The 16274-nt window shown below is 36.0% G+C and overlaps 1 protein-coding gene across 2 annotated transcripts in view; it reads left to right on the top strand.

Moving 5' to 3' along the window:
• LOC145680682 (sedoheptulokinase-like) overlaps positions 1-16274 on the top strand; it is a 43741-nt gene that overhangs the window by 14313 nt on the left and 13154 nt on the right. For both annotated transcript variants that reach the window (XM_081751572.1, XM_081751573.1), the window contains exons 2-3: positions 6228-7055; positions 14005-14139. In XM_081751572.1, coding sequence (XP_081607698.1) covers positions 6323-7055; positions 14005-14139 — 868 coding nt within the window. In that variant the 5' untranslated portion in view covers positions 6228-6322. The remainder of the gene's footprint in view (positions 1-6227; positions 7056-14004; positions 14140-16274) is intronic.

Genomic DNA, 16274 nt, shown 5'->3' with positions numbered 1-16274 from the left:
GCATCAAAACCTTGCAGCAACTCGACAGAAGACGTATTGTTTCCCAACAAAACCTAAAGAAAATGCACTTGTTTCTTTGTCAGCATCACATGTAGAAGTACCTGGCAGCAGCACTGCTCCTCTTCCATGCTCAAGTGAAGCACGCTCTCCCACTAATACTTCGACCCTAGACAAATATAAACTGAAGAATAGTGTTACACAGGCAGAGATTTTGTGGTGTATAAACGCGGTAATGAATCACAACTCTTTACGCAGTGCTGAAAACAGATGTTGTTCTTTTCACTAGAATGTGTCCAGACAGTGCAATTGCTAGCGAGATGAAAGGACAAAGTGTCATATAGCATCGTGTATGGATTGTGTCTATATTTTCAACGTGAACTTAGTACTCAAATGGATGTGAGAGTATACTTCTGGGACGACAGCAACAACAGAGTCAGAACATGGTATTTGAATTCTGTTTTTATGGATTATAGTGCAGCTACAGACGTACTACATAGTTTGCAGAATGTATTGCAGTCGCTTGAGTCATCTAAGCTTCTGTAAATTTAATGTATGAGTCAAACGTACACATGGCACTTTTAAGGCTAATTAAAGAGGAACGTTGTGCCAATCTTGGTACAGATGCTCCGCGGCTTCTTGAATTTGGCTCATCTGGTCTTCACGTTGTTCACTGTGGTTTTAACCCTGGTACTACAGACCAAATTTTATACCTTTCAATACCAACCGGGTGCAATGGCCCCATGGTGATTTTTTTTCTTTTTTCTAGCCAATAATGTACACTTTTTGAAAAGAGGAGAAATTAAACTGTAAACTGCTACCATCTTATGTTTTATTAGCTAGAACATCAATGAAATACACTTACGTTTAATAGTTTTTTTTTTTTTTTTTTTTTTTTTTTTTTTTGCTTTAAGAAAAATAAGATATCTTTTTATTCTAAAGTAACAAATACTAAGATACATAATAATGAAATGTAGACGCCAGAAATATATTCCTATGCAACAAAAATTAAAATTATATAAAATTTCCAAGGATTTTTCACAAACTCACAGTCGTTCTTTCATTTAAGGGAACAAATGAAGGTCACATGGACTCATGTCCGGTGAATAGGTAGTGTGCTGTAGAACCTTCCACCCCATCGTGGAAACAAGTTCCTCACTGAAACTGCGTTGTGACAACGAGCATTGTCAATCAAAACAATGTGTGGATTCCTTATGAAGTTAGGTCGTTTCCTGCGCAGTGCAAGACGTAGAAGTTGTTCCAGGAACCTGCAGTAGTACGCGATAGTAGTCTAGTTCAGAGGGACTGCATGCCGTAATATGACACCACGTACAAAGTATGCCACTAATGCATCACATTCTCCCAGGTTACACTTACTTTCATGCTGAAACAGCTTCTTGGGTTGGGGAGATGATGGGTGACACCATTCATTGCATTGGCGCTTAAGTTCTGGCTCATAAGAGCGCGCCCATATTTCTTTAATTGCGATAATCCTGTCCCGTAATACGCGACCTTCCCGTCTGTAATGTGCCAAATGATCACAGGCGAGGGCGTATCTGTGCCATTTTGAACGCGTGTAAGGTGGTGCGGTACCCACAGGCATGCAATTTGCCGTAATCAAGAATATTGTGCATCACATTCAATACTGTAGTGAGGTGTTCCTACCTTGTTAGCCAATTCCCTGCCAGTCCACCTCCTGCCCACATACGCCAAAGATTGAATCAATTCAGTCACTCTGTTTCCAACCCTATGTCGACCTCCGAATGGTTCCTGTTGCTCACTATCACGTGCTGCACGAAACGCTGGAACCCAAAGTATCGCAGTCCGATACTGCAATGCGTCATTACAGCATCTTTCATGTAGTAGAGAGTGACATTCCCTGGCGTTTTTCCACGACCCACTTCGATCTTTATCCATGCACGCTGTTCTAACTTGAAAAATATCCTCTTTAGAGCGGTCTGATGACAACCTACATTCAAGACACTCCACTACTCCCGGAGTATCTTTGTCTTTAAATACTCCCTCCATCCCGAAAACAGGGAATCACACGGAGCCTTTGGAGTCGCTTGGAGACTTTGGAGTCGGACATCGAGGACTTTAGTCGCGAAGTTATCAAAAGACAGTCATCGGAGTCGGTCCGGGGAGTGCACGGCAGTCAATCGGGCACTTCGGGAGTAACTTGGAAAACAAACCAAACAGTTTATAATTCGGTTTTCGACATATTAAACACCAGACGAACAACAAAAGGAAGCCCAGCTGAAAAAATAAAGCTACAGGTGCTGTAACGTCAAATTTCTTCCTTTCTCTTTCTCTTCCTCACCTCTCACCTACCCTCACTCTCTCTTTCTCCAAAAAAAAATTAATTCTTACTTTTATTTCTTTTAAAATCAGACGGGTGTCGTCCGGTTCCAAAACCCGTTCTACCCTTGAAAAACATCCCAAAAATCTCACTCTGACGACACAGCTTTCTTTGAAAATACTTTTCAAATTAAGCACCCGTAAAACTACTATTATTACAGCAGCTACATTAGCGCCACCATCCGCGTTGTATAGCTCCACAAACCCTCCATATGTTGCTAACAGCATCACGAACAAAATTACTTGCGCGGGGATAAAACAATGTTGCCATGTATTTTTTCCAGCCCTCTTATTTATTTCTAACTTCACCATGATAGCTAGGAGAACATTAAAATGCTAATGCTGCCATCTACAGTGCACAATTTCAACCGAAGCTGAACTTTGACAAATATGTTTGCACTCAATAAAGGTCAGGGTCCAATGGACCCGCTTGGGACTTGATACTATGAATTAGTAAACCTACCACATGACTTACAAAAATAAAATAACAACCAAGTAATTTAAAACAAGAATGCAAACAGGAAAAGGAGACTTGATGACTTTTGGGTGAATGTCTTATCACCAAATGGTGTATATTTCTGCAAAATAGTAAAGATGTGCCTAATTCTTTCCCATAGTAATGCAGTCATAGAAAAAGTTTTTTCCGCATACAAGGAAATAATAGTAGGAAATTTGTCAGAGGATTCTTTAGTGGCGCAGCGTGTAGTGTATGACGCTGTCATTGTAGTTGGCAGCGTACAGGCCCTGCCTATTCCAAAACAGATGATACTATCAATGAGAAATGCATACGCGTGATTCAAGGAAGCCGAAGAACACCACAGAAAAGTAATGGCAGAAAAATTCGCAGGGCTGCTGAAAAAAGAAGAACACAACAGAGACTGAAAGAGCTTGGAGCAAAGAAACAGAAAATCGTAAATCAGTTGTCAGAAGAAGTCGCTACCATAGGAGAGGAGATGAAGTAGTTGCGTGGATTACTTCATTGCATACATGAATAAGGAGAAACTTTTTGATCTGCTAAGATTTTGCACATTGTTCCATTGCATTTTAACCTTTCTTAACTTTACGATTTCTTTTTCTTAGGATAGGTCGGGGAAGGGAAAAGTAGGGAAGTTGCTGAGAGAAATTTGCTAGACACCCTGAATTATTAATCTCAGCGACATCGAGAATTATGTATTCGATATTAATATCGGTCTTTTTAGATTATTTTTGCAAGTTCACCACTATATGGGTGCTAATGGAAGTTAAACGTAAATAGTATAGTGTCACCAATCAACTTAGGGACCCCGAAAACTATGGACTCGATACTAATATCGGTCGTTTTTTTTTATTTTTTTTTTTTTTTTTTTTTTTTTTTTTTTTATGTAACCTTCCATTCCATGGTACTAATGGATGCTGAACTTGAATTTAAACATTATCGGAAGTGTCGTTATCAGGGTTGGCTTATTTAAACCAGCTGTTAAAAAAAAAAAAAAAAAAGGTTTAAACCAAAAAGCGAAAAATGTTCGTAAAAGTGTGTGTTCCTAAAATCTTGATGGACACACTTTGTGGGTTATCACGTTTCACTCCCGTATATTATTCGTATTATATTCAGACCTAAATTCCCCATTCATTACTCAAAGGGATTATACTACAAAAGCAACTTTTGTTTTTTGTATAAGTTTATGAATGTTTCTTACGTGATTTTTTAATAGTTTATTATTATTATTATTATTATTATTATTATGCAGTTGCAATCAAAGAAAAATTCTAGATATTTTTTCGTTATAATAATGTTTACTATTGATAAAATACATCGAAATGCCGTACTTGGGGGGGGGGGGTCATACAAACCGCACGAGAGGCATTTATTGATATCTATTTATGTATAAATGGGTCAAAGTGGACTTAAATAATTCGTATCTTTATTCACTTTTCGTACTGATACGCCAATTAAGTCGTTGTATTTCTTTAACTCGGACTAATAAAAGTCGTAGTGAACTAACTTGGACTAAATTAGTTCTTCTGTACTCTGCAGTATTTTGAAATTATCCATATGTAAATCTGTATAATGGTTTGACTTGTTCAACTATTCATCTTTTTATCCTTCTGAAATGACTCTTGAAATTATATTAACAAGTATGTAAAGATCAGTACAACGTATTTTTATCAGGAGTCCTTCGTGAGTGAGTCGGCAGACGTATCGCAGTTATGGCCAATTAGTCCCGGTTTCGAGTCCAAATGAAGGACAATTTCCTTCGGATGTAAGCCGAGAAGCGGTTGGATTCCGCTTTAAGCGTTATGTGACCCCTTCCAACATAACCCGGTTGGTGCATAATAACACCAAGGCGAAACAAACTTATTATTGTTCATACCAGTATGTGATATAAATACATAGAGCAAATTATTTAAACCAAAAAAAAAAAAAAAAAACCTGGTTTAAACCAGAAAAAAAACGTTTAAACCAAAAAAACTAGTTTTTTGTTTCAATAAAAACCATGGTTTTTGCCAACCCTGGTCGTTATTCATCTCATCGACCCCGAAAACTGTGGAGACTACACTAATATCGGTCGTTTTCGATCATTTCATATGTCGCTCCTTTCCACTCTCCCTTGATGTGGCATATTCCCGTTTATTTTGAATAAGGAGTTTATATTCCAAGTTTCATATCCCTAACATGTCTCTAATTTAATATAAGGGATTTCGAAATATGACCATCTTACTGTAACAGTTACAAGCCCCACCGTTGTTTTTTCTCTTGTAATGAAGTATGTAAAAACGCTGAAACTGGTCTTTAATTATTTTAAGTGAAAACTCTAAATACCAATTTTCACATTTCTAACCTTAAGGGATGTCGAGATGTGCGCATCTTATTTTAAAAATTGCAGCCCCCCCTCTTATTTTCTTCCCTTGTAGGGGAAATATTGAAAAACGCTGAAACATGTCTTTAATTATTTTAAATGAAAAATCTAAATACCAAGTTTCATGTCTCTAAAAGATTTCGACATGTGGTCATCCCACAGTAACAATTACTTCCCTTCTAAAGGAAATATCAGAAAAAGTTGAAACACATGTGTAATTATTTTAAATGGGAAGTCCATTTTCCAAATTTCATGTCTCTACCATTTAGAAATTCGGAGATATGAACATTTTACTATAATAATTGCTATCTCTACCCCATTTCCTTATTGAGTTTCCAAAACTGTTTTTCCTAGTGGTACTTTACATTACGAATCATATACTTTGTTAAAATTTCAAGTTAAGCGGTTTGGCTTGGTCATTGGTCAATGAGTGAGTTAATCAGGATTTCTCTTATATAGATAGATTATGTGTGTTTTGTTAGAAATTAAAGTTATTCGTGTAGTTTGAGATTGAAATTAGTGAAAGGGAAGTAGAAGAGTCGCTCGTTTCTACAGTGTACAATATTACGAGTTAGTCTAAATGACGTACGTAAATTCATAAAACATTATCTGCTTTTTTTCTTCTTTCTTCAGAATTAGTCATACATCATAGGCACGTTTGAAATCTCAGCTAGGAGATTGAATATTGGCACAGATATCCTATTATTGCACCAACCAATATATATAAGCTTACAAACCAATGCATGAAATGTTAAGATCTTTTTTGAGGAAAACATAGACTGTTAAGTTTTATGAACAAAAGTGTTTATGAAATAAAGTTACTGAACATTTTAGATTTTCGTCGCACGAGTTTTCCAGTTTAGTTGATATATTCCTAACTTTCTGATTATACTAGAACAGAATTGAGCGATATCGAGAAATGTCAGTAAAATTGTATTATGTAAGAGTTTTATTCGTATATTTTTAGTTATTCGTAGTTTGTATATTTTTAAGAAAGAGAAGCATATTCTATGATTATTGTTATATGTATTACAGGTTCTGCCTCAAACTCATCATCCACTCAATGGTGCTATTTATCTTCTAAATCATTCTTTTAATCATTTTATCACTGGAATCAAGAATTACGAAACATGGCTGAGAAGGGACTTCTTTTAGGAATTGATATAGGAACAACTTCAATAAAAGTCTGCATTGTAGATCCAAATACTAAACAGGCATTATCTCGTCAAAATAAAGATACTCAGGCTAATGTCCCAAGTGAATTAGGCTCAGAAGGGAACAAACAAGATGTACCAAAGATAATCTCAGCGCTTCACAATTGCGTTTCTCGCCTTCCAAGGGACCAGCTGAAACGTGTGGTGTATATTGGTGTATGCGGACAAATGCATGGAGTATTATTATGGAAGACGACAGCATGGGAACGGCCAGAATCATCAGATAGATATGAGATCGATAGAGAGAAAGTCACTCATTTGTATACCTGGCAAGATACTCGCTGCACTCCGGAATTTTTGAATTCTCTCCCGACACCCAAGTCACATTTACATCTGAGCTCTGGGCATGGATGTGCTACATTATTCTGGAATAAACATTTCAAGCCGGAAAAACTAACCCGATTTGATCAAGCTGGAACCATTCAAGATTTTGTCGTAGCTATGTTGTGTGAACTTGGCAAACCAATTATGTCTGTCCAGAACGCTGCAAGTTGGGGATATTTCGATACTGTAGAATGCTCTTGGAATACGGATATTTTAGAAGAAGCTGGATTCCCAGTAAACCTACTTCCTTTGGTTGTCCAGTCAGGAGAAAATGCTGGGAATTTAGCGCAGCAGTGGCATGGTATTCCGGCTGGAACACCAGTTGGTAAGTAAACTAAATTCCATATATATAATCATTTGCAACTTTTCTCGATCCAATGGTAGATGAATGTTCTCAGATGTACATCTTCTTCATCTCCCTCTTTTACCTTTTCTTTCTTTCTTGTAACGTTATCAATCCGCCTGTATTTCCTTTCTGGAAATCATTGTAAATTTTATCTTTAGATTATTATGCACACTGGAGTACTGTATCCCGTGTCCCGGTTTCTGTAGCTATTTCATCTAACGGATGTACTCTTACTAACTAGCGGATTGGAACCAGGCCAACGAATATAGGTTTCATGCCGTTAAAACTACTGTGGGGAATTGGCAGACTTTGTCTCGTACTAGTTGCCGAGGTGAAGTGATACTGGCTCGCTTGCGTATCGAGCACTCTTATTTCACACATTCCAATTTAGTGCCTGTATTATGAAGACTATATCGTCCCGCTTAGGATTCGTCTCATTCTTTTAGAATACTAAGAAGCCCAAAATGTAGTCGAAGTTTTGGGGTATAACATGGTCTTTAATGAACATATTCTCATATGTATTCGTGAGATCGGAATAGTGAGCGTGCTCTGAGGTTTTTCTTTTTAGATTTTTCCTGTTATGTGTTACCATTGTTACTATCCTTTGAGATTTTTCTTGTTATATGTTTTGTAATTTGTTATTTATTCTTCTAGCCTTGTCATAGGGATGTGTTGTAACTTTTTAGTTTCTTTTTCCTTTCTTAATCCCTTAATCTTTTAGGAATCTTTAGTTTAAATTTTTTTTACAAGTTTTATTTTGAATATTTAATGTAAAGAATGTGTCGGCCATTGACTTATCTTGACGGAAGACAAATAGCTAGAGACGCGATTTTGTGGTAAATTCGCAATTTCGTTTAAAAATACGCATAAAGCGGGATAAAATCGTGAATAAAAATTCAATGAAAGAACACTATTTTCCTTGGCAATTACAATTAGTTACTTTTTATTTCATCTTAATTTCCACTCATCAATCACCATGATATGAGCTTATGCATGACTATATTAAACAATATTTGAGTTTTAAAAAAATAACACTAACCATCCTCACTGAATAAAAGTATAATTTAAAGAAAAATCACACACAGAGAGAACATTAATAGAAAAGAAATAACTTTAGTGTTCACAGTTTACTTATGCAAATAACACTTAAGCATTGTTTCAATGATTTCTGGTGTTAAATTTGTTCTTTTGCCGCTAAGTATGTCATTGTAAGAAGAGAGAGCCCTTTCCACATCAACATTCGAAACTGATATGTACACTCATGTCCAAAATGATTGTCGCATATCTATAACTGTCTTCTTGTAAGACATAATTTGATAATGGTTATGCAGAATACTTTTAATACGGATACTATGTGTATAATCGGGAAATGAATATTTGTGGTAAATTTCATAGGGAAAGAATTATAAATACGAAAATTAGTATGAGTGAAACAAAATGTTGCTAAATGGACAAGAAAGTTTTATTTTCGTTTTATTGTTCTTATTTACTGCTCTTTTGACATGAAATGTGTCACATACATGTCTTTGCCGATTATACATATACTAAAAGTGTAAGAAATACGGGGCAAATTCGTTATCAAATTATATTTCTACAACAACATATTTATAGACATGCGACAATAATTTTGGACAGGAGTGTACATTAGTTGGAGACACTTTCCAGCGATTTCTGAATGCTCATTTAACATACCGCACAACACTCTTTCCACACTACCCACTTTACCCGTAGATACCGTTTGGAGCTCGCATATAAAATTTCAAAAATTCATGGTGGTCTGTTTTCTCAAAAATAAGAATTTTTATCACATTGCGTTGAAAACAGGGACGTCATTTAGGGGGGGGGGGGCAATTGCCCCCCCCCCCAAAGAGTTTGAGAAATACATATACTTTAACCGATTGTCTACTAATGTAGTATTACAAAACGTGAAAGTCTTGTGTCGGTGGTGCCCTTGCCCCCCTCAAGCAAAGTCTGAAATGACGCCCCTGGTTGAAAAATTGTTACTTTTGAGTAAATTACGTGGAATATCGGGACTTGTTGCAAATTTCGCTATTCGACAGAATGTCGCGTTTAATCGCAAGCGTTATATGGGCTAACAAATGGTGAAAAGTATATATTTCAGATACACAACGTTTTCGCACAAAACTGATAATTTCGCGTTTTCGCGTGTCACCAAAAAATCGTGTCTCTACAAATAGCTATGCTGCTAACGTTCATATTTGACGTTCATAATCAATCAATGAACTACATCTTCTAACTTCATCATGTTTTCTCTCTTTCTTTCTGTTAACGTTATACCTATCCATCTGTACTTTACTAGGATCATGCAGCGGGACTTAAAAGATTGTGTTGTTAGTACGTCTGTCCATCCATCGGTCCGTTACTCCGCATAAAACTCCTGATATGGAGTTTTTTTTTTTTTTAATTCTGCTCTTTGGAATACATAGAGTGGTTATCTCGGCTGAGTTCTTTAATGGAGTCAATCCGTTAACATCTTAGCCGGTAACAATGACTTTAACAGTAACTGTCTCGGTAACAATGACTTTAACAGTGACTGTTTCGGTAACAATGACTTTAACAGTGACTGTTTTTGAATTCTGTTTATTGTAATAGACAAGTAGAGTGATTTTCTCGATCAAGTTCGTTAATGAACTCAATCCGTTAACATTTTCACATGTAACGGCAACTTCATCGGTGGCTATTCATAGCATACATGAAAATATTTCACCTGACCCTCTTTATTGTGTTCAGCAGAGTTTATTTTCTGGAATCACTGTGTCCAGTATCTTTAGACTATTACGCACACATTCCCCCCCCCCCCTAGCATTGGGGCGGTGATAACTTAGTAGCAGGGGCTCGTGCATTGGTCCTGGTTTCTATCCTGATTCTTATCGAATGGAATTTACGGTGGACAAACACGTGTGCGTACGGCGTATATTTCCTCGAATTTTCCCGTTCATTCCATCATCACCCATTTCTTTTCATTCATCACTGTCTCTTGAACACCGAAATAGAGTCATGGAACGTTAAACTTAAAAAGCTCCATTCCCTTAATATTGTATTATGGATAACTTTGCTTTTAAGAATAAACTGGTTACCTATTTGTATCTGATAATCCGCCTTCTTGTCTATAAATGGACTTTGGGAGGCACGGTGGCTCAGTGGTAGAGCACTCACCTTTGGTGCTAGTTGCCCCTGGTTCGATTCCAGGCTATAGGATTTTGTTTAGTCCATGGGATTTTTCGAGGTTTTCATTTTCTCCCACATCCCCATTCCTCAATTCTTTTACAATAGTTTACCTCCGTCCCCTTTAACCTAAATAGCATAATCATGGGTCAAAACAGTAAGTTTCATTTCTCAGAACATCATTTTAAGCTAAAATATTAAAATATATAGATGCAAGTATATGGCATTTAGGAAAAAAAGTGGTGGTACTTTTTCTTTTCTTTTTTGTTCTTTTTAAACAACTGCATTTCTTATTATACAGTAGATTAATCATAACCAAATAAGTTTACCTGTTTTGAGTACTTGCTCACTCTCATCATCACCTTCATTACGTTTCTTTTTTCTTCTTATAGACTTCATCACTTCTAGAAGGTGCCCCAATGAGGAATGTAGAGTATTTAAAACGTTTGTGTTGCCAGAAATAACTTCTTGATGTACTTCAGGGCACGACTTACATTAATATAACTATTTCTTTTTGCATTATAGCACACCAGTTCAATTTATTCATTGGTTTTCGCAACTATTTTGCAATTATTAATCCGTTGCCTTGGAATATTGACCAAACTTAACAATATGAATTCGAAAAATGTCGATAATTGCAACAATTAATGTCTTTAATGAATTTATTATTATAACTTTTTAATATTATTTTAATTTCAAAAAGTTGTAAATATTTTGTGCTTCCAAATAGTTAGCATGTTTATCGAGACTGTGAAGTGGAAGGCGATAGGTTGGGTTTCAGCATTCAAGAAATAAATCTGAGTTTCTGAAGATTATGTCAAGTGGTCCAATCATTTTGCTCGACAATTTTCAGAATTTTCTCTGTAGTTACTCTACCATATTACTAGTTCAAAACAATCATTAGTTTAATTATAGTGGCGGTAGGTTTAGGTGACAACTATATATGTTTTCGAAGTTGTGCCATTTTCTGGTATCAGAAGGAGTTACTAAATCTAAAGTTTCTCAGGCCCCAATTATTCGATCGATGCGAAATAAAAAACAAAATCTTAAACAAACTCTAAGCTTCAAGACTATGTATTAGCCATTGTCATCCAAGAAATATGAAAAGGTAAAATTGAAATTTTAGGAAGTACGCCATTAACAAAAATAGTCCCGATTTTAGCAGATGATTTTTGCAAGAAGGGAACTGGTCAGGAAGTTGAGCTTTCCTGGATTAAAGTCTCTGACGTAAATGTTATCATACATTAAGTTTCAGCCCTTTGACGTGTATTGGTTGATTGCATATATATATATATCTTATATATGTTCTTCATATGTAAGGTATATAAGATTAAATCAACCAGAGAAGTCAGCATTAACTCAATATACACTACCCGAAAAGCATATAATTTTGTTTTAAAATGCGTCAGTTATATATTTTCACTCATGGATATAAAATTATTAAGAGGAGCAATGGAAATAAAGTTGCGCGATAACACATTGAATAGAGGGAAAAGTTTGATATTAAAATAAATTTGAAATATTTTATTTCTATAAAAAATTAAGAGAATTGCAACAAAATTTGATGTTAAATATTGAAACATAAAATTATAACAATGCAACAGCAATAATTGTACAACAATTCCCTACATCAATATAAATCTGAAGATAAACACAGTGAGTGCATTTGAAACGTCAGTCTAATTAAATAAACACGGATGGAATGCCAAAAGTTTAAATTATTGGATAATAATCATCACCGAGAAAATAAAGTGGAACATGGAAAGGATAAAACGTGCTCATGTATGTTTATATTCAATCCTCTATTAATCATTTATCCACTGACGATTTCTAATGTATAAACAAATCTCGTTTATCCATACTTCTGCATACAACATAACTTTGTGTTCATAGTAAAGCCATAAGTGAAATCCATAACTCATATTTCAGGGGATGGATTGCATATTTTTATCATGCCTCTCACCAAGAATTTTTACCTGTGAAATATGTGTTTGTTTCATTTATTTAAAGAGTGCGCCCAACAAAGCATTAGCCTGGAGCCTCAATTTAATCTCCCCATGAGTTTGCCCGAACTTGAGTGTAAACGATAGCTTCCGATGCGTACAATACGCCTGTGAATGAACCAGAGTGGTCAGGTGCACCGTTCCTGAGATATCGCGTTCCAAAGGTGTGGGATACCACGAGATGGCGCCAGTATCGAGGCGCAGCAGCGAGATCGCCTCTTCACGCCCCGAGGGTATTTGTATAAAGTGTGAGGCTAACACGTTATGGTGGTCACAGACATAACTTCGTATCGTATTAAACTGGTTGATCAAGTTCGTTGTTTCTATCTTTCCTTCCCTCAACTGACTGTATTCGTGTTAGGTGCTTATATTTCTGCAAAAGAAAACGAACACACTGCACTTGTTTTCACTGCTTTATTTCGATTGTTCAACGTTTCTCTTCGCATTGAAAATGCTTCCGATGATGAGGATGTTTCTGATTGAGTTTCATAAACTAAAGTGCCACGTCGATCTTAACCTCGATGCCGGCGCCATCTCGTGGTATCCCACACCTTTGGAACGCGCTATCTCAGGAACGATGCATCTGACCACTCTGGTTCCTTCACAGGCGTATTCTACATATCGGAAGCTATCGATTGCAATCACGTTCGGGCAGATTCATGGAGAGATGAAATTGGGGCTGAACTTGGACGCAATCTTTCCTCAAAATCGTACGGAAAAGGGAGGGGGGGGGACGTCAAAGGGCTGAACCCTGATGCATGAGAAAATCTACGTCAGAGATTTTAATCCAGAACAACTCAACTTCCTGGCCGTTTCTCTTCTTGTAAAAATCATTTGCTACAGTTGGGATGTTTTTCGTCAAAAATCTCAGTTTCACTCTTTGATATTTCTTGGATGACAACGCAGATTATATACAGAAACCCAATACAGAGTATAATCGGTTGGCTAAACTGGATAGAGATGAGCAGGGTGCTTTATGCAAGAAAGTAAGTTGTAGGTTGAGAGGCTATACGAGGTGTAATCAGATCGGTTATGATGTACAGTACTGAAACGTACGCATCACAAGGAAGTGAAAAATGTTAAGATAGATGTGCTATGCGAAGAGGAAGGATAGAATAAGGAATGATTGTGTAAGAGGCACTGTTAAGGTGGAACCAGTGAGTATAGCGTTTCAACAGTGGTGGCCGAGATGGGCTGGACATGTAGAACGAAAAAAAAAAAAAAAAAACAAATGAAGACTATGTGGGAAAGAAAATTGGAAACCTGGAAGTACCAGATAAAAGAAAAAGGGGAAAACCCAAGATGAGATGGAAGGACAAAATACAAAACGATCTGAGGGAGAGAGAATAAATAATAGAGGATGCCTAGGATAGAGGAGACTGAAGGAAAAGAATTAAAGACGGTAACACCAATTGCATCGGGAAAAGGTAAAGACAAAGAAGAGATGTAAATACTGTATGACTGAAATGAGTATATATATATTCATGAAATGAGATCCTTTCTTTAGACACATAAATTCGGAGTAAACGTTACGGCAGTAAATATGAACTGCAGTACTATAGTGTAACCATTTTATAAATTTATTTTTTTTAAAAATGAGTAGCAGCAGCGTGTTAAAACTTAATGCTAGCATAATTCCGTAATAAGTAACGATATTTCTTGTATGCAGTCAGTTCATCTTTATGAGTATAGGTAAAAGAATAATTTAAAATTCATTAGAATTTCGAATATTGAAATAGGTGCAGGATTGGGTGATCTTCAGTGTTCTGTATTCGCAAGTATGGAAAATGATGAGGATGCCGTTCTTAACATTTCAACTTCTGCACAACTCGCATTTGTTATGGCCAGTGATTTTAAGCCGGAGCGAAATCCAGGTACTGTATTTAATTATTTTTATATAATTGTGTACTGTGTTGTGATTTACTTGTTAGTTCATGTCTATATCTACTTGTTAATCCAGTTTTCAGTATTATATATTTTAGTACTATTCTTAAAATCAGTAATGAAATCGGGAATTGTCTTACTCTTCAACACCAAGATCTGTATAATACAACATATCATCATCAGATAGTACGGATAGGAAATAGGAATAATTCACTCCTTCCGTACAATGTTGAAATTATTCATTTGCACCTATTCAATACAGTTACGCCTCAAAGATTTTTTGTTTGTTTGTTTGTTATAATACGAGGTCTTAACTTACCCTATCCGTGAACAATTTGAGCATCAAGCAATAAGGATTATCATTAAGTCTCTAAGAAAACACAGACGAATTTTCATGAAAAAATGTACAAATATATAATTAAAATTTCAAAAATGTATTCCTTTTACACCGTTATCTTTGATCGATTTCAACGCTAATAATATACCTAACTGGGGACTCAAGGAATGCATATGCCTAATGTAGCTATAGCCAAATAACAATTACGAAATAGTTTCATAATTTGGTAGAATGCATATTCAATATTTATTCATGCTTATTCAATATTCATGTTTTTGGGGTAAGTACTTTTTGTACTGAGTAATTAGAGAAGTTATTGTGGAACAAATACACACACAAATGTATGTCACGTCGAATGATAAGGTTCACTTAATAGTCCCTTCAACTAGCAGTAAAGTGCGTAATCTAAACGATGTTAGTTGGAAGTAATTCTCATGTATTTCCTTAGACGTGGCCAATTTCAACCGGACTAATATGGTTAATTCTCAACTCGCAAAGAAAATACATGTCTTGTTTCTGAAAATCTGAAGAATTTTTCCAAAAGTTCCGTGGAATATGTTCTTCCCTTTTTCTTTAAGTAGGGAGTGTTTGACCGATTTCAATTCCATGTAAGAGAGAAAAACTCATGTCATTCTCTGTGAAAATCAGATTTTTTTAAAATTTTATTTATTTATTTTTATGGAAATTAACGTGGAAAGCACGCACAAGCACTCAAGTACATGACATGGCGGGTAGTAGAAGCTCGTTTCACTTAATATACAGGGCTGTTATAGATGAATTACCGAAAAATAACATTAGATAACTCACTACACATAATAAACTTAAGAAATTTATTTGTAGTGTACAAATTGACAACAAAAATGCTCCATATGACTTCCTTTTATTCATTCGTATCTGTTTTACTTGTACGAAATTTCATCCTTGCTGGAGTAGATCATGTGAGCCAAGGTATGGTCTCACCACGACCAATTCGTAGAGAAATGGTCTGGGCTATATGTACAGGTAGAACCTCGTGGTGATAGAAGATCCTTGTGTCATCTTGTTCGAAAATAACATTGCGTCTTACATTTCGCCATAATTGTAGCATCATATTCAGAAATTTTCGAACTTACGCGATTAAGACTAAATACATAGTTCCTCTTATAATTATTTCATGAAGAAAAAATGGTTCAAACACTTCCTGGAGTTTAGTATGCAAAACATTCACTTTTGATAAGTTTCTTAAATGTTGTATGAACTTCATCGGTTTCCATGTGCTCCACATCCTCACTTGTGACAGTTAACTCGCTAAAAGCAATATTATTCAGAACTTAGTTTTCAGTTTATATCTTGTTTACCAAGTCCACACAAAACTCATATTGTTTCAATTTGTCATCGATAGTCAGCGTTTAAATCTTTTGAAATTTGAATGGTTTACACGTGATTGTTCTTATAAAATTCACAGTATCTTCGACTGCAGAATGTTTATCTCCAAACTTGCTTTTGATGTAGACATTTTTAGACATGCAAGGATTTCCTTCGCGGCTTTCACCTTGGACGTAGCACACAATGTGTTTCCAGAAACTAGTGCTAAGCTTTGACAGTTTTTCCTTGAGAGAACATCATGATACTATTTCATAGAACATCTTTCCACGACTATTGGTGATTGCGTCTCGTGATACCACAGACAATACTACGTGGTTCCGCATTAATAGAAATCCGCATGCTAATTGAGTTGCAGGTCACGCGTGCGGCAAAAGGGAAACCGAGTAACATGTGGTCATCTAAATGTAGAAGTCATGAGTTGAG

Source organism: Thermobia domestica, chromosome 3 (assembly GCF_964235325.1).
Source record: "Thermobia domestica chromosome 3, izTheDome1.hap1.1, whole genome shotgun sequence".
NCBI lineage: Eukaryota > Metazoa > Arthropoda > Insecta > Zygentoma > Lepismatidae > Thermobia > Thermobia domestica.
The sequence above is the reverse complement of the archived record's forward strand: the minus strand, read 5'-3'. Positions and strand labels throughout refer to the sequence as shown.